The following is a 22,727-nucleotide window of genomic DNA, read 5'->3' on the forward strand; positions in this document are numbered from 1 at the left end:
AAGACAAGCTCTGAAGACAAGGGGTGTGTTGCACTTATCCGCCCTCAAAAGGCTGTTACGGCTCGCCCACGACATTGCGCGACTCTGGCTTCGGCTAAGGCGAAAACCACAGGTGAGGAACGAAGGGTCCGATCGCTGTGTCTCACTTCTGCGCAACTGGCGGTCGCGGCAACCTGATGGGAATAAATCTTTCTAGAAGAAACATGAAAATAATGTCAAAACGAATATGGTTTTTATAGTAATGTTAGGATTTCTAATACTGTCGTTAGTATATCAGTCGGATTTATATAATAATTCATCTAACTTATTACATAGAGAGAAAAATATGAAATATATATTGGAATGGTCACCTTCGATTAATTGGCCAATGAAAGAGTGGGGTCAAGGGCAAAATGTATATATCAGAAACAAATGTAAATACAACAATTGCTACGTAACCGCAAATGGATCGTTTTTTCCGGACATCTCACAATTCGACGCAGTTGTGTATAATTCTTGGGACATGAAGGCTTATGAATATGTGCCTGGCCCAAAAATACGGAGTCCGCATCAAAAATATGTGTTTACCAGTACGGAGCCCTCGCAATACCACCCGGTTTGTGACAAGAGATACAACGGCTATTTCAATTGGACTTGGACTTACAGACTAGATTCTGATCTAATTTACGCATACATAACTGTTAGAAATATTACGGGCGACATAATTGGTCCAAATCAAATTATGCACTGGTTGAAATTGGATTCGATGCAGCCAATCGATGAAGAAACAAAAAAGATACTAGAGAAAAAAAAGAAGACTGCTGCCTGGTTTGTTTCGCGCTGCGAATCTAAAAGTAAAAGAGAACAACTCGCCTTTAAGCTACGACATGAAATAAGTAAATATGGTTTGGAGATTGATATATTCGGAGAATGTGACTGGGCTTCGAAAAAATGTCCACGGACAAATATGGAAGAGTGCTTGAAATTGATCCAAGAGCAGTACTATTTTTATCTCTCCTTTGAGAATTCCTTTAGCGAAGACTACGTGACTGAGAAATTGCTGACGGCGCTTGAGAACTACGCGGTGCCGGTGGTTTACGGGGGCGCTAACTACACACGGTAACATTCTGATTATTTTCCTAAAAAGGTACCATCGTCCACTCTGTTAAATTGAGGGGAGATTTAAGTCTTCTCGGGGCAGAGGTGTAGGGTTGGAGCCGGTATACCTAGCTTTATTTGACGTTCATAAGCGCATTGTAATGATGCCTACTTGAATAAACTATCTTTTATCTCTTTATCTCTTATCTCTTGTGCCATTTGTAATAAGGTCCACCGATGTATAGCTAGTGTTGCTGTTTGTACCAAATACTACTTTCAGAAAAACTCTGTTATATAATGAGATATTTACATAGTCGGTCTGATAATAAAGCGGAAGATTAAGCTGAAGTTCCGGGGTCGAATCCCGACATTTGAGTGTTGATTATGAATGTATATTCATAATATAAGACGTTTTGTGTGTACTTGACTAAATTCTTAACAACGAAAAACCTCATAAATTGAACTTACTGTGGGTTGATTGTTGTAATGATGTCTCATCATATTTATTTTAAATAAAATATAATGGCTCCTCTACACGATGGCCCAGCGCTGGGCCAGCGAGATGGCCTTGTGATGGTTGGACCGCAACTACACGATGGTTACATTCAGTTGTGACCTAACCGGTTTCCAAGATGGACGTGGAAGCATTAGCCGTTGCAGCAATTTATCTATACGCCAAGTACCAATATTTTCTTCAAGTAATTAAAAACAAATGGCGTGGAAGCTGAAGGAGTTTTTTGATGATACCTACTTTCCGAAAATTTTAGATTTTTTAAAATAAATAAATATTTTTTTAAATTTTATGTTACCTTATAATTTGCTTAAATTATTTTAGAGCATATTATAATTTATATTTAATTTTGTTACTAGCTTACCAACATAGCTGTGCAAATTGTGCCATGTAGGCACTTACTATGTATACCTATATATCTAATATTCATTTATTTAATTATAAGTATGTATTGTTTTATTTATTTATTTAAATTGTAAATGTACTTACTGTCTGCGTAAATTTCCTATTCCTTCATTACTTCCATAATGAGGCCACACGTGCTCGTAATTTTAATAAAAAAAAACAAATGATATTGTGCACAAACGTCCACACTCGACCGCGTTCGAGCATGCACCAGCCCATCGACACCCCATAGTATGATAAATTAGGAACGTACTTGTTACCAACGTTGAGGCATAGAAATAATCTTATCGAATTAAAATAACTGCTGTTGCATTTTGGTAGCACATACCATACTTGATTTCAAACACAGACGTAAGTATTATACTTTTCTTTAGGTTGGTATGATCGGTAGTAAAACGTCAATAACGTCATTTTAAATTGTCTTGAACACGGTAATATGTACGTGTTTATTTTTTATTGTGTTTTAGACAAAATAACTTTAGCTGTTATTTAAATGGGGGCCAAATCTTTAAGGAAATGTGAAGTTTGTGGCGTCAGGCGTGTAAGCAGGACTAGCTGGGTCAATTTCACCAAACGAGCATTTTTGTCTAATTCCCATGGAATTTTGAAATACTAACATTACACAAAAAAAAATATGCTGATAATTTGATCAAAAATATAATAAACATTAATTTTCTTATGGGGTAAAAATATTCATAAAACTATAAAAGTTATTTCAATTTAAAATTTTGGTCGGGGCACGGGAATTAGTGTGTCCATGGGAATTAGATTTTACTAGCACGGAAATTAGAACATGGCACAGGAATTGTTTTCTTAACTTATTTTGGTAGTTAAAACTATTATTTATGTATATTTTAATCTACAATAATATACTTTAACCATACTGAAGCGGCATCGAACATATTTACCTTCTTTAATTTTAGTTTCGGACGACTAATCTACGAAAGTATGATACACTAAAAACTTTAGCGTTCTCCATACAAATCCCACGAGAAGCTAGGGGAAAAAAAAACTAACCCTCAATACTATAGAGCATGAATTTTATACCACAAAAGGGTGCCCACAAGGAGGCGTTCTATCCCCACTCTTATGGACCCTAGCAGTGGACCAACTTCTTGCAATCATGTCAGGCCAAGACTATGACACACAAGGATATGCCGACGACCTTGTAGTCATCGTCAAAGGCCCTTGCCTCCACACGATATCGAACATAATGCAGGGAGCTCTAAACACCATATTCAAATGGTGTCGAGAAAATGACTTGTCCATTAATCCGAGCAAGACCGTGATAGTACCATTCACAAGAAAACGGAAGCTCGAAAAGCTCACAGAACCAAGACTTAATGGACAAATAATATCATTCTCAGACGAGGTCAAGTACCTAGGGGTCACTTTCGACCAAAAGTTAACTTGGAACCCTCACCTGAGAAACATCACACAAAAAGCGAAAATGGCCATGTGGTCATGCTGTCGCATGGCAGGAGCAAGATGGGGCATAAGACCCAAAATTGCTATGTGGTTATACACAGCTGTAGTGAGGCCAATTATCACCTACGCTTCCGCAGTCTGGTGTAACAAAACCAGCCAAAAGACAGCAATAGACACATTAAACAGCCTGCAACGCACGGCTTGTTTAACAGCAACAGGCGCCTTCTCCTCGACGCCGGGGGCGGCCCTAGATGCACTGCTGGACATTATACCACTCCACTTGCAGGTGCAAAAGGAGGCCAAGCAGTGCATCTACAGAGTCTGCACGCTAAACAGGCCAAAATGGCGCTCTCAAGCATTAACCAAACTAAAGGCCTGGGTTTTTGCAAATAGAACCCTTAGCATGCCCACAGATGACACGCACACTCAATGTCACTTCACTAAACTGTACACAGTAGAAATACCTCCTAGAGACAAATGGTCTAACGACCAAATGTTCGTCGAAGAGGGAAGCCTCAATTGGTATACGGATGGTTCCAAGAAAGGCAATGATGTAGGATGCGGGATCTATGGTGAGAGACCTAAGCTCAGAGTTAGCGTCAGCATGGGCACACAGGCCTCAATCTTCCAGGCAGAAGTCTTCGCCATCAACAAATGTGCGGAGATCAACCTGGATAGAAACCTGAGACACCAGCATATCTACATCAACTCAGACAGCCAGGCTGCTCTGCTGGCACTAGAATCTCTTGAGTCAAACTCAAAACTAGTCCAGAACTGTAAATCAAACCTAAATGCACTGGCTAACTCCAACAAAGTCATACTTAGATGGGTACCAGGGCACTCCGACATTAACGGAAACGAAGAAGCGGATGAACTTGCTAGGAAGGGCGCAGACACACCCCTGGTCGGCCCAGAACCGTTTTGTGGAATCACAAAACGGGACGCATATTCTCTGCTCAACAACATGGAAAAAGCGAGAGCAATCGATTGGTGGAAGTTCGTCAGAGGACAAGAACACTCGAAAGCTCTAATCAAAGGGTTCAACAGCAAAACTGCTAAGGAGCTTCTAGGGCTCAAAAGACACAAAACTTGCGCGGTGACTAGAATTTTGACTGGACACTGCAAGTTGAACAAACACATGTTCCGAATAGGGAAAAAACAAGATGCGACATGCAGGTTCTGTCAGGAGTCAGAGGAGACTGCTATGCACATTCTCTGTTCCTGCGGACCACTAATGTCCAAAAGAAGTACCTACCTAGGGCGACACATACTGGAACCCTATGAGGTACAGAGCATTACGGCCCAAAGAATCTGGAGCTTCCTGGATTCAACGGGCATCAGTAGTGAACTTTAAAGGGCTGTCACAATAGATCATAGCTTGGTCGAAGCGACACTCAAAGGCCCACAAAACCCCAATAATAATAATAATAATACACTAAAAACTACGTATTTGACTAATCGTTTCCTTGATTTTAATGGCAACTAATCTCTCTTTCTTAGTAAAATGTACATATTTCAAAACAATACCTACTTACATACATACATACATACATACAAAACTATTCATTAAATTAAAAAGTGTCATTATGTATCTGCATGTAAATAGGTACAAGGTGTATGATCTGGTATATGGCCGTATAGGAAATGATACTAAGAAATAAGTAAATAGGTGCACAGTGAGAAGAAGTTATTGTGTAAGTTAATCTGAAGAAATCGAATATGCTGCCTTCATAAATTCATAACACAAAAAATTGTTTGACCACATATGAGGTAAGGTGGGGTAAGACTATCACAGACAGACAGACATGACGAATCCATAAGGATTCCGTTTTTTGCCATTTGGCTACGGACCCCTAATAAGGTATCTAATAGTATTACGATTTTAATACCCCCTGGCACTGACTAAAATAACCGACTTGGTTTCCCATTACATCTCAAAACTTTTTTGTAGTAGAAGAACTGCGTTGCGAGACTTGCATCTTTTTACATGTAATGTTTTTGATACGATCCCATCTCTTTTTGTAGGCTGTCCTTCTTTTCAGGTAATCATACCCATACCATACTGATACTATGTATACACATATCATAACTATACACATCTTTATTCATACTCACATCGTACATTGTAGTGTACCTTTACTTTCCCTACTAATTGTAAGAACTAAAAGGTAACGTTGTTATCGCATATATTTCTATGGGATTACAAACTTATTTATGCAGTTATTAGATCTTTAGAACTTGACTAATATTGCAGTATTATTAGATTTTTATTGGCTTAAAAAGCTAAAACCAAATTACGTTTCAAATTTGGGTATGCTAGAAGTACCTTAGAATAATGATGATCGTGAGTGATTGTGTCAGTGACAAAACTAAGGGATTGTAAAGTGCATTAAATGTTATTTTGATAGAATGTTATTGAGATTTGATGGTACGGCCGTGCCACTTTGTTTTGCTCGACTTGGCGGCGGCACTGCCGTGCCCCCAGATCCTTTGTCCTTCCCCGGGCCTCAAACTAACTCCATGCCAAATATCATCAAGATGATATTGGTTCAGCGGTTTAAGCGTGACGAGATAACAGACAGACAGACAGATACTTTCGCATTTATAATATAGTAAGAATAGGATATATATTTAATTTTTCTTGTATTAGAAAAGCTAATTTATAACAACTAATCTATTAAACGAGCAATTCTTGTATATATTTCGGGGATCTCGGAAACGGCTCTAACGATTTCGAATGAAATTTTTTTGAGTTTTTAGGTAGGTATATGTTTTCCAATCAAAGCTCGGTCTCCCAGATATTTAAACTTTATACGGTATACGCTGTCAGATTTACAAAAAAAAACATTGCAAATTTGATTCATTTTGTTTCATGTAACCTTAGGTACAGGTATTATAATATGTAATAATTCCAGAAATAGTTTTATGTTTATATAATATTTTAATGTTATAATATGATCAATGAATAAGGTAAGGTGGGGCAAGACTAACAGTACAAGGATTCCATACAAGTGATAGTCTTACCCCGGTGTCGTCTTACCCCACCTTACCTTACGTATTAAAATTGCCCGGGTTATTCGGGTCCACCCTGTATGTACATAGTACTTATACTAAAAAACCGTTCACAGATTATTGTGCATTCTTTAAGATTTCCTTAAATGCAAAATAGAAAGATATACGTCATATTATTATTACATATAATATATATTCAATGCCAATATATATAAATGTAATAATAATATGACGTAAACATTGCCAATTAACTTAAAGTGCCCCCAATAAAAGATTTGTTGACAATAAATGTAATACTTTCTAATTCCCGTGCCACTTAATCAGCTGTTTTAGGTCGAGTAAGTACAATCCATGATTAAAACGAAAATATTTTGTGAATAAAGTCTTCTTGAGTAAAAAAACCGGCCAAGTGCGAGTCGTACTCGCGCACGGAGGGTTCCGCACCATCAACAAAAAATAGAGCAAAACAAGCAAAAAAACGGTCACCCATCCAAGTACTGACCCCGCCCGACGTTGCTTAACTTCGGTCAAAAATCACGTTTGTTGTATGGGAGCCCCACTTAAATCTTTATTTTATTCTGTTTTTAGTATTTGTTGTTATAGCGGCAACAGAAATACATCATCTGTGAAAATTTCAACTGTCTAGCTAACACGGTTCGTGAGATACAGCCTGGTGACAGACGGACGGACGGACGGACGGACGGACGGACGGACAGCGGAGTCTTAGTAATAGGGTCCCGTTTTTACCCTTTGGGTACGGAACCCTAAAAACTAGGTAACCTAAGACACAAATAGTGTACGACCAAATTTATCGATAATCCCTTTATTTCAGATGTCGATTATGGGCAAAGCTAACAAGAAATGAGGATTTGGCGTATTTACCTATTCAAAAGCTGAATGGAAACAAGTTCATTTGTGGAAATCATTTTCCATTCAGTGCCTTCAATAAAAAGGGAAACAGATTAAAAAGGAATGCGCGCGAATTCATAATTGCATTATAATATGCATACTTGAATAATAAACTATCTTATCTTTATCATGTATAAAATAAAATTGTTTAGATTCTGCTTTTTTTTATTAATCCACGTGATTCTCAAAATGTACTGTTACAGTAGTACAGTAAATACAGCAGCACGTATCGCACATTTATCGATATAAACAGTAGGAACACTAGGAACCAACCGGAAGTGTCGAGCCCTAGCGTTTTTTTGTGTTGGTAGCATTGACATGTATTTGGTGTGATGGCACAATGTACGTTCATAGTTCGGTTCAAGGCTTGTTCGAGAGTGCCGACTCTTAAAACGTAGTGATTTAATTCTCTTTGCAATGCACTGTGGATTGGGCCACGTGTAGATGCGTACCGCCATCGCTGGCCCACTACCTTTGATGTGCGGACGAAAAACCGACACCGCGGCCATCCTATCGCCATTCGCCGCGCCATAAGCCATCCGACACCACTACTCTCTCTACACGTTGGCCCACCATATTGGGCCAATATGATGAGCCAAGTGTAGAGGAACCATAACATTAATTGTTGAATGTTTCAGATTCATGCCAGATGGTATTTATTTGCATGCTGGTAAACTAAATGTACCCGATTTGGCGAAACAAATGAATGATATCATAAAAGACAAAGATAGGTACTTAAAATGTCCCATTATAAACTGATCGTAGCGATGTAGACAAATTATATGTAATTATTCTATTATTAAATATTATTCTCTGAAAAGTTTAGTAAACAGGAAGATGCCCGTTATCAAGCGATATTTTTTATCTATAGATTTAAAGTTTATACACTGATTTTAAAACCATAGGTGTCACCCCTATGGTGAATATCATTAACAGGTGATGTGCATAATAATATAACTAATGGTTTTATTATATGGCTACTCAGGCTTTTGCCAGCTTATTTTTCCGCAGATAGCTAAACAGCACTTCTATATTTCTGTGTGGGTTTGTTTTTATAATGATTCATAATAAGAGTCATGAGCGTAATTCTGTATGATGCAATTTAAGTAACTACTATAAAAGTACTAATTAAAATTGCAGATACTACAGTTTCTTCAAATGGCGAAACCATTATTCCTACCACACTAAAGAAAACCTGTGCGTGATGTGTGCAATGCTGAACGACGACACTCTGGTCAAGAAGGCAACCGTGTATAAGGATTTTACAAATTGGTGGAACGTTCCGGGGGAATGCATCAGTCCTTTGAATGAAAAAATTACAAGATACATGTATACAATCTTAAAGATGGTATACGATAACATTTTTTACTGCGGCATATTATTGATAATTTTAATAAAAATATTATTAACACACATTTATAGACGGGTACCTATTATATAAATGTGAAACCTGTGTCGAAACGTTGGTAAATAAAGGTAATAAAATAAATTTCGGGATAGGCCCGTCTATAAATGTGAGTTAATATGTGTTCAAAACGCGAAAGTTTTAAATATTATATTTTTTATAATGAGTTTTTTCGTTTGTGTATTAAAGGAGAATATTTTGAATTGATAATATATGTTTTGTTACAGTTAAATTACTGTTGTTTTAATTTTTAATGACATTTTGTAAAAGAAGTATCTTAGGTAAGAATAATATTACTTACAAAAGGCAATAATAAATAAATAAATAAAAATAAAAAATTAGATTCATAATAAAATTGTTACATATTTACCGTACTTAACTTATTTTTAAATGTGTTTTTCAATTAAAAGACACATCAAGATTGTTTATGCTAAAAACGTATGCAAAATTTCAGCTCAAACGGCAATCGAGAATGGGTCGAATTTTTTGCTTCCAAGATTTGATCCACACTAACTCACAAACATACTACAGGGCAAATTAAATGAAAGCCTGTAAAAAAAATATTAAGTATAAATAAGTTATAGTTTTCGTCCGAAAATTCAGCTACCTACTTTTTACTAAAAAATCACTGCGTCATTTTTTTACCAATTTCTTTAGTCTAATAATTATTTGAATCGGCATTTCAAATTTAGAAGAAAGGGGACGACCGTTTCTCCATATAAACGTAGTCCCTATTTTCCTCTCTGGATACTGATAATATGGAAAATATTTTTACATAATTGGGTGTATATTACCCATAGCTATGCCCCTCCCTATGTTTCACTTTTCTCGAGTTTTTGATCATGGTAAAATTTAGGAGCGAAGTGGGAGCGAAAAACAAATTTCATACAAATTTTTAAATGCTCCCAACTCTTTTAGTAATCAAGAATAAAAAAAAATATCAAACGTTATAGCGTGATTGATATACATACAACAAATAGTGTCAAAATATTCTCAATAATGTTAATATCCAAAGAGGAAAATGAGGACTACATTGTGTGAAAAGGCGATTTGGCGCGGGTTCTCCACTTTCGTCGTAATAACTAAAATAACATATATCAGCTTAAGAATAAGTTCTACCTACAATCATCCATTAGATGCGCGTTGCGGGTGTTGCCCTTGCCACGAATACACGTGTTAAAAATATTATAGGTACGCGTAGGGTCACAAACCCAGTTTCACCGAAATAGAAAAACCGAGTTTTCAGCCAATTGCCAAAACCGGGTTTTGACTTTGATAAAACCGGCTTTTTCGAGGTTTTCGATTTTACATTTTTATAAACATAAATAGTTTAATTATTTTGATGAGCAACAATTAATGCAGTTTGTTATTATATTTAAAACAACACAATACATTATACGAAGTTCGTATACGTATTATATAAAAGACTGCTTACTATTTTCACTAAATATCCCTTAATTTCCTGTAGTACGTAGTTTATATAATATTTTAGTAGGAACGCTCGTTGATCTCTAGTTAAAAATGTTGATTGTAGTAAATGTACAGTTTTCTTCTTCTTTGTTCCTTCAGGTTCCTTTGCCTTTGTTAGAAATGACTAAGAAAGTGTTATTCCTATCTGTCCAGTCCATGATCAGTCAGTCTGGCAGTCTATGATCGCCTTCCACATCAGATTTCTTATATCCTCAGCTGATGTAGTGGCTGCAACCAAATCAAATCCCTTCTAACTTACCTCGTTTAGCGAGTTGAGTATTATCAGCGGTGTGTGTTTCCTGAAGGAGGACTATGTCAACCCCGTTGTCACGTAATATTTTGCTCAGAGCCCGTACCATGAGTCATTGACAGTGTCAAAACTGACATAAACGCTTTCTACTTTCTATACATCTCGTTTGCACTAATATGCGAGTACGAGCGAGATGCATAGAAAGTAAATTACGTTCTTGATGGCGTTTATGTCAGTGCCAAACTGATGGTAGCCGTACAGGCATTCCGTTTCAGAATTGCTGACCATGAGGTTAAAAACTTTAGTGATGGAATTTGATGGTCTTTGTAAAGATAGAGTAAATAGTAATGTCGTGGCAGACGGAATAATAAAGCATTGATCCTAAAATACTTGCTTATTTTAAAATTATATGTAAAATCGAAATCACCGAAAAAACCGGAAATCCGGTTTTGCTGTTGCACAAAAACCGAAAAACCGGTTTTCTAAAATACGCACGATTTTGTGACCCCTAGGTACGCGTGATAAATAGAATCGATGGCCCCACGTGACATATTACCCGACGCCGAGCACATAATGAGACGTATCATACACGTGCTGGATCCGGATTACCTGAGCGAGATCCTGCATTATGGAATAACAGTCATGATATACTGACAAGGCTGATGAGAGAGTGATTTGCATAATTTGGATAGTACAAAAGGTGGTTTAAATGTAGGTGCCTCTAATTGGCCGCGATACAAAGTATGTGGAGCGCTCCTATTGGCGCTTAAGAAAAGCTTCCGAATACTAGCCGAGCCCGACGGCCGCGTTTAGCTACTGCATTAGGAATATAGGTATTGAGATTTTATACAAATAAAGGTTGCGTTCGCAACAGGGGGTAAATGAGAAAATTAAAAATAAAGTTTTTCTAACTATCTATATCCTGTTACATATCAAATGAAAGAGCTTATTGTAAGAATCTCAAATGTATTTTTTTATAATTTTAGGATAAATAGTTTAGCGGTTATTCAAGAAAATAGGCAAAAAATGACCAATCCCCCCTTATCTCCGAAACTACTGGGTCTAAAATTAAAATTTTGGAAAAATACACAAAATAGTTCTTTAGGTACCTATAGATGACAGGAAAACCTATTAGAAATCTGCAGTCAAGCGTGAGTCGAACTTAATTACTTAGTCTTTGACCCCTAGCCCTACGGGTTTTTTTTAAATGTTTCCTACGAAACTACTGGACCAATTAAGGTGAAAATTGGTACACATATGCAAGTTTGTGACTCAACGCAAACAAACGAATTTTAAACATGGGAGCCACTTTTGGGGGGGTTAATGGGAAACTTAAAAAATAAAGTTTTTCAAACTATATCTTGTTACATATCAAATGAAAGAGCAACTCAAAAATTAAAGAGAGAGTGAGTAACTCAAAAAAGTTGATTCACCCTTGATTACTTTGATCACATGTGAATTACTGATAGCAAAGTTGCATCCGTTTTTGAAGTGCAAAGTAAGCCTTTCCGAGCTGGTGGGGTGAAATAGTATTTTATGCAACCGTTGTTTAAGAGAGGTCAAAAAAGGCGAGTGGCGTGAAGGGTTTTAAAGGTGTGTGCACGACCCTTTAAATGACAAATAAAAGTACGGGAGTAGAAAATAGTTATTTGTACAACAAGAGATCAAACTTTGATATTTCTTCGAGTGCTTATTTTGAGTCCCGTGCAAGCGAATGAATCTAATTTAGAATCTTGAGCGTAGTAAGGGACTCAAAAGCGCACGAGATGTAAATAACTTTGATCTCGTGTAGTTCACAAAACTTTTCACCTCAGCAGTGAGAACATATTAGAGAACCCGAAAAATGTATTCCTTCTTCATCACTTACCTCTATTCACTCATGTTTTATTAAGATTTTACCAACAATTAAGTTTTCACCTCAGCAGCTCGAACAAGGGTACTTTGCTACTTAAAAACAGTGAGCAAAATCGCATTTTGCTCACTGAGTGAGACAAAATGAGCAAAGTGCGATTTTGCTCACTGAGTGAGACAAAATGAGCAAAGTGCGATTTTGCTCACTCAGTGAGCAAAATGCGATTTTGCTCACTGTTTTTAAGTAGCAAAGTACCCTTGTTCGAGCTGCTGAGGTGAAAAGTATATTATTGCATTGTTTCTTTACGGTTCGCTCGTTTGGCACGTTGCCATAAAACGACGTATAGGATTTTAAATTACATATTCACAAAGTTTGTAAGTTTGCTTCGGCAAAATATTATTTAAGTATGTTTTATTTTGATTTCCTAACTAAATTATATGATTAAAAGTCTATCGACTTTAACGTAACAAAAATACGGTTTGTAAATGTAAGAAACAAATGAGAATGTTGCATTTTATCCACATGTGTGGCTAAGTACATAATCAAAAGCAAATTTTCAGTTTTTTCCTATTTCGTATTGATTTGGTTTGATTTTGTTTTGATATTTTAAGCGGTAAGTATATACCTATGGTTTACTAATGAATGGGCCAAAAACGTTTCCCAAAGTATCACATCCCAAACTATGTTTCCCAAATTATCATTTCCCAAAAAAATGTTTGGCAAAACAACTTATCGCAATTTTTCAGTTAGCAATAGTCTTTTTTGGCAAGTTATTGTTTAGCAAATAATTACTTGGTCAAGTTTCATTTTACCAAGTATTATTTAGTCAAATGTATCATTAAGCATAACTTACGTGTCCCAAAATATTACATGGCATACAATTTACATACCAATAGAGGGCCTGCAGTATTTTTATTTTTGCTTTCATTTGAAATACTTTATCATTTTGGTTATGTTTTACGCAAACGGATGTAATTTGTTGAACCATGAACATATCTGTAATAATATTTTAGAATTATATAAGGACCTAAAATAAAAATTAAGGAATTAAGATTCGGTAATCAATGGGATTGGCCGGTCAAAGTATTTAGCAGATGGCGCCAGCATAGATTGCTCTGTCAATCCCTAGAATTGTGTCAAATTCTTCTTTTTTATATACTTAGAATTTTATGCCCTAGATTCCAGCCCTTTAAGCCAAATCTCATAGAACTCAACTAGAGAAGGGGCAAGCCCCGGCAAGCTATGATGGTGCCATCTATGCAAACCATTGACAGTTGCCAATCCCATTCAGTGTAGTGTAACTGGTAAAGCGGTATCCAGACGGGATGATCAAATCGATCGATTGACATTTTGATGATTAAAAATTTAATAAACATAGTAATTTTTTTGGTACTGCATTGTACCTACTATAACTTAATTTATGAAGATTACCCCCAATCTGCATTACACAGAACTGTGATTTTTTGTATTATTTCCAGTCAGAATCACGAGCTCTTTCGACCCTAATACGAGTAAAAAGTGGCCCCAAAATTTCATACAAATGCACCAAAAACTTCTGGACATTTTTTCTCAGTAAGAATGGAGAAAGCTACTGATCCTGAGTAGAGTAGCTAAATTCAAAATTCTAACAGAACGAATTTAGGTTCAAATTTAAATAGAGATGCCTATTTGCCAAATTTGCGAAGTGACAATTTGAGCAAACATCTTTTTGGAATATAATATTAGCCAATAAAAAACGTTTGCTAAATAAGTTTTTGTCCTAATAACATTTGACAAAGTAAAATCATGCCAAATGATAATTTGACCAAATAAGTTATATGCGAAGTGTAACTTTGCTAAAGGTTCCTTTGGGAAATGAAACTATTGCGATAAGTTTGTTGGGAAGTGAAATTTGGCGAAATGTATTTGGGCCAAACGGAAGTACACCATACCTATATATATGACACCGCGAAAAAAACTTCTTGTTGCTATGTCGGTGTAATGAGATCCTTATTAATTAATATGTACAGTCAGCAGCAGAAGTTTCTAAGCGGGCGAGGTGTTCAAAATTACCTTGACGCGCTCTTATTCTCTTAACAATAAAGTCGCATCAAGATCATTTTGAACACCTCGTTCGCTAACAATTATTGCTGCTAACTGTACTTGAGCGCATCTTCGTAATGGACATGAATGTGCTTAAACCGCACTTACCATCCATGGCATCCATTTGCCACAGATCGTTCCGGCTTGTTTTAACGATGGCGTCTGCGGCGCCACTTAACGTAGACATTATCGGCAGGGAGCGTAGCCAACTTGCCAATCGTTGTTCCGTAGCGAACGGAACGCAACTGTCACTGTCGCACTAATATAGAAGAGACAGACACAAAAGCGTTTAGTTGTTGTAGCGCAAGCGATTGTCACCTTGGCTAGGCACCCAGAACCCCTAGTGTAAATTTCATTCGATAGCGTTACGAGCGTTCGCGTTTGCGTTATGTCTATTTTTGTATGGGATTTTGACAGCGCGCCAAGCGGGATGTTTTGAAAACTCAAAATCCCATTAATCCCGTGGTGCAAAATGGCACTTAACGCAAACGCGTACGTCACGTCACGCTATCGAATGAAATTTACACTAGGGTTGCAGAGGTTAGACGATTTTGTTTCAGTACTTCAGTGTTTGTCTAGCGTAGGTACCTAAACAGCAAATATCTCAGTCTAGAATTCTAGATAGCGTTTGATATAAAGCTGGAATATCCTGAATTTACATACTAGTTCGTTTAGAGAGCGTAGCAATTAGCAAAGGTTCTTATGAATACACAGATCAGTTTCCATTAGACGAAGCATCTCAGACGATTTTCAGTCCCAACAATCTTAGGTACTTATAAAGGTACCCGGATACAAACTACATTAGCATTACTGTGACAGTAATGCGGCGTCATATTGCTGCTCACTGCATTGCTGCGGCAAATTTCAAAATCGATATTGGTGTAGAAAACGTCAAAATGGTTATTATATCGAGACATTTGTATTAAATTAGACTTAGGAAACGTCTTGCTCGAAAACAGCAAGTAGATATCACCAAAGATCTAGCGAAGAGGGGGGGAGGGTCATACAATGTGTATAATATTTGTTTCCCCCGCCCCCTGCTGCCCCTGCGGCCCGAGAGGAGAACAAATTCTGGTACAATTGGTGATCCCACACATCGTGTGACAGGGACAGAAGGATTGCAATAGAAACATTTTCACCTCACCACCACGAGGTGAATATACTAGCTGTAAAACATTACATTATTTGTGGTCAAATTAGTTTAATAGGTGTGCTTGTTTGTGGGATGGCTAAAATACTCGTATTAATAGATTTAATAGTTAGTGGTCATGGAATGAATGCGTTTTAATTGATGACGCGGAGTCAGTGCGATGTGGTCTATTTAAATATATTCCAGTAACGTTTGTAAATCCTGTTGCTATGTTTGTGTGAGTGTATATTTACACTTAAGTCTATAGAGAGAGCTACACTTTTAGTAAACAGTGTTTAGCTGCGCTTTAATAGGGTTCCGTACCCAAAGGGTAAAAACGGGACCCTATTACTAAGACTCCTCTGTCCGTCTATCTGTCTTTCACCAGGCTGTATATCATGAACCGTGATAGCTAGACAGTTGACATTTTCACAGATGATGTATTTCTGTTGCCGCTATAACAAGAAATACTAAAAAGTACGGAACTCTCGGTAGGCGAGTCCGACTCGCACTTGTCCGGTTTATGGTACCTATAACAATTATTAGCAACGTAAACTAGCACCAATCATAAATGTATGTTAGCGACCCGCGACGGCTTCGCACGGGTTAACAAATTATACATAAACATTCCTCTTCAAAACCTTCTTTTAATCCGCATCAAAATCCGTTGCGTAGTTTTAAAGATCTAAGCATACATAGGGACAGACAGACAGCGGGAAGCGACTTTGTTTTATACTAGTAGTGATAAATGTTCATGCCAAGTTTCAGATAAATTAAATATGTCGTTTTAAAACGAGAGCGTAACACGATTGTCACTAAAGCGTCTTTTGTCCAGCAAATTCGTGTGACTTTAAAAAACACCGAAATCTAACCGCATTTCCTTTCTTAATTCCACTTTTTCATCGCTTTAAAAAAATCGCGGTAAACAGACGGCCAAGTACACAGGCCATTACATTAATTCTGTCATTAATTTCCCTGAAGACCCGAGCATTACGGTTCAAATTCGCGTGACATTTGTGTGTTGAGACAGATTTACCTTCTAAGGCAATCTGCGGCCATTGAAATAGCGGATTTTCGCCCGTGAATTGCTAAATGTCTTGTGTTATATGTCTGTCGGTCGATTTTGTAATAGTCAGCAAACGAGCAGACGAACTGCCTGATGGGAAGCGGTCACCGTCACTCAAGGACATAAGCAACATCGGAGGAGCCACTTAAGCGTTGCCGACCCTTGAAAACCCTGAGTGCCCGTTTCTTGAAGAATCCCATGTCGTAGCGCAAAAGAAATACCTCAGGGGCAACTCATTCTACATTATGTACGTTCTGGGAAGAAACGAACCAGATGCTTTCTTATTCTTGCAGTTGATCATGATGGGAAAGGTCGCTGGAAAAAGGAATGATGGTCGAAAGAAATCGTGGTTGCGTAACATTCGAAAATGGACCGGGATTCAAAAGGTGGGCGTACTCTTTCGCCTCGCCAAGGACAAACAAAAATATGCGTACCTGACTGCCAACGTACACTGGTTGTTGAGGCGCCTGAAGAAGACTATTCTTGGTGTGTATTCTTGGTGTAAAACTTCGGTTGACATGTGTCTAAACTTTTGTTACTCATTCTTTGAACACATAGTTTTAAAAGTTTCAAGGAAGTAGTTATCCCGCTATCCCGGAAGTACGAGTATTCCTCTATTTTACAAGGTCCACCGATGAAACTTTTCCGCCGCGCCAAAACATTGTATTTTCGGTGAAGTGTCCGACCGAAGTTTCGGTTAGGGTTTCGTCAAGTCGGCCGAAGGTTTGGTTTCAGCCGAAACTAGAACAAAACCGTGTTCGCGAAAAATCCGGTTTCGGTCGTACTAAATTGCATGACTAAAAAGGGTATTTTATTTAATCTTTTTTCCTTTATCTCGTTTAGTTGGCTTTACTTTAGTTTCTTTTGTGTCTGTTTCATGGCCCATCGCGACCGACTTATTCCCCAGGAACATTTCACTTCAGAAAGAATATCCACGACAGTTTTTCTCTTAAAGCAACAAAGAATCGTATAAAACGTTTTTATTATTCAAACTAGATTATATTACTTTCTCATTTGTATTCTGTTAAGAGATTTGTCTTTTTGGTTTTTAAGAATCCGTACACAAAAGGTGACAAATGGAACCCTATTACCAAGGTTCCCCTGTCCGTATATGTCAGTGGGATTGTCTGTCTTTCCTACACTGTACGTTGCCAGCCTTTAAGATGCGAGTAAGTTCAATGTGGCTAATTCCGTCATAGGGCCTATTTCGTCCACGAGCGTATATTTCTATGATTGTCAATCGTAGGGAAAAAACCGATTTGCTTTTGATTGCTGAAGCTGAAACTAAAAGCAATCGCTGCTTTGTCGATGAATTTATCAATGTTGTTCGTTGTTCGAGAAAAATGCAAGTAGACGGAATATTCGGAATAGTCCCTATGACGCAATTAGCCACATTGACCTTACGCTATTTTCTTGAACGTTTGAAGGTCGTATCGGTCCCAAAATACGGCGAACCATTCATTCTTTTGTGTATAAATGCTATTTCAGTTTAAATTGTGTGGTGGTATCGATTTCTCGGTGCGAGTCCGACTCGAACTTGGCCGGTTTTATTGTAGGTACACTCAGCCCTTCGGCTATTCATATTTTAGTACCTCTGAAATATTTAATTTAACGCGCTCAGGGTCTTAAAGACCGAGTAAAATAATGAAAGTTGATTAATTAAAAGAGGCAGTACGCCATTTCGTTAAAATTAATACTTTTAACTGGGCTCGCTTTAGATATTCTTTGTTTCTACACTGGGTTAATTTTTTATCACAATTCATAGAATAAGCGCCACTTGCACCATTCCACTAACCCGGGGTTAACCGGTTAAATCTGGAATTGTCATGGTTACCAGTACAATTTGACACTAAGTTAACAGTTTAACCGCTTGTGCAAGTGGCCCTTAGAAATTAAAAATATGACCTTAAGAAAATTGACGGTTCAACCGTAGTAAATACAGGTTACGTTCGGATGTCGACGGCATTTGCATTACTGTTGCCAATTTTACTGTGGCCGCGTTGTTGCCGATATAGGTATCTGCCAATTTTCTTGATAAAATGAGTGATGAGTTGAGCGGCAGTAATACGGCGGCGAACGTCACTCAATTTATCAAGGAAATTGACTAAATACGTCAACCCCGCCGCAGTAATGTCGCAACAGTAGTGCAACGGCAGTTGACTTCGGAATATCACCTTACAGTATGTAGGTAACCCTAGTGCAAATTACATTCGATAGCGTTACGTGACATTACGCGTTTACGTAAAGTGTCATTTTGAATGGGATTTCGATTTTTCAAAACGTCCTGCATGGCGCGCTTTTCAACATCCCATACAAAATGAGACTTAGGTAACGCTACCTATCGAATGAAATTTGCACTAGGGGTACTGATAGCAATATTAGACGCGTGTAATATTCGTTTAGTTTCTTGGCTTTATTTTTTCCTCGCAACTAAGTCTAGGTACCTACTCGAATCGTAACTACAAGAAATATCTTCTGATGCTTATTACAGAATAGTGAACAAAAACTTCTAATATCGTACTAATACGGTGTTTCTTACCGAGGGAAAACATCAATTTTCTAGACATTTATCGAAGCCAGACTAGCACTGTATTTTCTTGCCTCTCGATAATTTGGTTAAGAGGAAAATGGTACGACGACGTCACGTGACCGCTTGTCCATACTAACAATAGTCCTCATTTTTCTCTCTGGTTATTGACATTACAGCAAGTATTTTTACGTAATATGATTTGTATATTAACCACAGCTATTCCTTTTTGTTTGATTTTTTTTTAAGTGAAAACTTCTTTAGCGGCGCTGTGCACTTTTGTGATGGGGAAAAAATGTTAAACTCGCGAGAGCATAAGACGTAAGACGGACACGTGACCTGATCGAAAAACTGTTACAATGTCATTGACTTTTCACTTCTGCCGGCACTCCCGGAGTGCAACCCGTTATTTTTTTCTATTGTTTATTATAGGTAAGAGTTTTGAGAAATTTGTGTACATAGCTATTGAATTAGTTTTTCGCTTCTAACTCTTATAATAATCAAAAACTCGAAAAAAGTCATAGATGGTTGATATTCGTACATTAAATTGTGTTTAAATACTTTAAATATTGAAATAGGCACCTACATACCTATACAAATAGGTTAGGCTAGGAGGCAATTAAACCAATGTTTCTAAAGAAATTAAAAGATGTAAACACTAAAGTAGTGTAACTATGAGCACGTTATAAAATTCAGAAAAGGTATTTATTATGAGTTACTAATGTGTTGCAGAATTTTTTTTGACATATATTTGTATTGCATAATGTTATTTGGCAGAAATGTCATTTGGCAGAATTACCTTTCGCATAGTATCATTTAGCATACAATCACTTCGCAGAGTTTTATAATCCAGAACCAAATTTTGGCATACTTAATGTTGATGATCATAATAGTATTTTAAACTAATATTGATTTCGCAGATATAAATGTATTGCATACAATTTTGGTGGCATAAAGCTATCAAGTTTAATTAAAGGTGATGTTACAAATGGTTTTAATTGACTTACCAATGTGCTGCAGTACCTAGTATGCTCTAACGAAACTGTTTTTATGGCAGTTGGTCTTACTTTTCTGGTAGCCGTAGGAGGTCGCAGCTCTAACCTAACCTAACCTATTTTTCTGACAGCCATTCGTTTTTGTAGTAGGTCGCAGCTCTAACCTAACCTAACCTATTTTTCTGACAGCCATTCGTTTTTGTACGAGGTCGCAGCTCTAACCTAACCTAACCTATTTTTCTGACAGCCATTCGTTTTTGTAGGAGGTCGCAATTCTAACATAACCTAACCTTGTTTTCTGGCACACGTCCAATTTTGTTGGGGTCGCAGTTCTTACTTAATCCACTTTTCTGCTAGCAGAAAAAATCATTATGCCATAATAAGAGTATGCTGCAGGATGGTTATGGCATTGAGGTATATACAAGAGACGACATCTCGAACAAAATGTTTCCGCACCTCAGAGAAGTGCATGCACTTCTTTGCTTTTAGTACGTCACCGACCACTGACGAGATGCCACATATGTACAGAAAATAAAAATAAAAATTAAAAAATGTCTTCGTGCGTGTTAAAAAGTTGCAACAATAGCACAAGAAAATATAATAAAAGGGATGGAATAATTTAATTTCACCGGTAAGCAATGGAATAACTGTTGATTTACTATTATTTAGTTTTCAAAGTAAATGTTTGGTCGTAGAAAAAGTATTGTATGCAACGTTGTTTAACTGAGTCAAAAAATACTCGTGGCGTCTTCATTAACAATTTTCGGCTTCGCATGCATGCATGCACTTCTCTGAGGTGCGGAAACATTTTGTTCGAGATGTCGTCTCTTGTATATAGGTACCTCAATGGGTTATGGTACATAAAATTATGCTAAACGAAAATCGGCAACAGTAATCTTCTGCTTAATGATATGCTGCAAAATGTATTGTATGCGTAATAAATAGTAATGCCAAGTAATAGTTATGCAAAATTATCATTCGACTAAAAGTGTTTCTGCGATACATGTTATGCGAAATGTGTTTCTGACAAACAATATTATGCCAGATGAGGGAACCCATTTATTATGAATAAACTACATATCGGATAAGCTTCGGAAACTAAATCGTAGTAAAATGCACAAGAAACGTGTTTTAAACTGTATCATAATCTAAACTAGGAAAATGTAAAATGGAAAAGAAAGGAAAATGGCGAAAAACCAACGGTGTTGGAGTGTAATTTGAGGCTATTCCGTCAGCGAGATAAAAAGTAAAGGCGAGCGATTTACAAGCGCTGACCAGTCGGGCACCTGCTGACGTATCACTTGAACTCTGTGGTACAAACTAAAAGTAAGGTACCGCACTGACATAAACGCTATCGAGAACGTAACTTACTTTCTATGCATCTTTCTCGTACTCGCATATGTGCGAGCGAGATGTATAGAAAGCAAATTACGTAGACGTGAACGTATATGTCACTTTTGACACTGTCAGTGACTGGTACGGGCTCAGAGAGCTGGCCAATATTTCGCTCAGCGGATCAGTAAGGTGAGTTCGACTAAGATCGGACACTGGGTAAGATCGTATGATTCAAAATTCTGCCTGTTGCGGGGCTTTTTTTTTACCCGCACCCCCGTTCAGGACGCACTTGTCGCTCAGACTAACAAGTCGCAAGATATATATACGGTTAAGTGCAAACATCCAAAAAATGAGAATTTTTTTGTGTCCGGAATTACCCTTCGCCAGTTTTTCTTGAATAACTGGCAAGTTGAAACGTTATTTGTTTCTTTTACAGATTTCATGTTATTTTTATTAAATTTGTGACAAATCTGTATATTTGGAATTTCGATACGATGCCTGTAGGTCGAGATCCGGTCTTATCCGAAGTGGTAAAAGATCGGATGCTAGTCATCCGATCTTAAATTCTCAGGGATGCAGGGATTCTCAGGGATTCGTGTTACCATTATCCCATCAAAAACATTAGATGTAAAAAGGTGCAAGTCTCGCAACGCTTTTACTACAAAAAAGTTTTGAGATGTAATGTGAAACCAAGTCGGTTATTTTAATCAGTGCCAGGGGGTGTTAAAACCGTATCAATAAGATATCTTTAATTTGTAATACGTATAATGACTTGGCCATCGCACGGCTGCATAATGACAAAAGGATCATCGTCACCTATTAAAAATAATTCTAATTGAACATAACGCTAGCGCTAATTGCAGTTTGAGCATTACACATATTTACGAGTACGGTACGAGTAAAGCATTATGTGCGATTGCCAAGTCATTATATGTATTACAAATTAAATATATCTTATTGATACGGTTTTAACACCCCCTGGCACTGATTAAAATAACCGACTCGGTTTCACATTACATCTCAAAACTTTATTGTAGTAAAAGCGTTGCGAGACTTGCACCTTTTTACATGTAATGTTTTTGGTGGGATCTCATCTCTTTTTGTAGGCAGTCCTCGTTTTCGGGTACTCATACCCATACTATGTATACACATATCATAACTAAACATATCTTCATTCATACTTACATCGTACATCGTAGTGTACCTTTACTTTACCTACTATTTGTAGGAACTGCAACAGTAACTTTGTAATATCATATATTTATATGGGATTA

General features: G+C 37.3%; 1 protein-coding gene across 1 annotated transcript in view; it reads left to right on the forward strand.

Moving 5' to 3' along the window:
* Positions 1-883: 883 nt before the first annotated feature.
* Positions 884-22,727, forward strand: part of LOC134662724 (alpha-(1,3)-fucosyltransferase C-like) — a 44,856-nt gene continuing 23,012 nt past the window's right edge. Inside the window, exons 1-3 of the mRNA XM_063518995.1 lie at positions 884-1,098; positions 7,981-8,073; positions 8,483-8,593. Of these exons, the coding sequence (XP_063375065.1) occupies positions 947-1,098; positions 7,981-8,073; positions 8,483-8,593 (356 nt within the window). The 5' untranslated portion in view covers positions 884-946. The remainder of the gene's footprint in view (positions 1,099-7,980; positions 8,074-8,482; positions 8,594-22,727) is intronic.

The sequence above is a fragment of the Cydia amplana genome, chromosome 3 (genome assembly GCF_948474715.1).
Source record: "Cydia amplana chromosome 3, ilCydAmpl1.1, whole genome shotgun sequence".
Taxonomy (NCBI): domain Eukaryota; kingdom Metazoa; phylum Arthropoda; class Insecta; order Lepidoptera; family Tortricidae; genus Cydia; species Cydia amplana.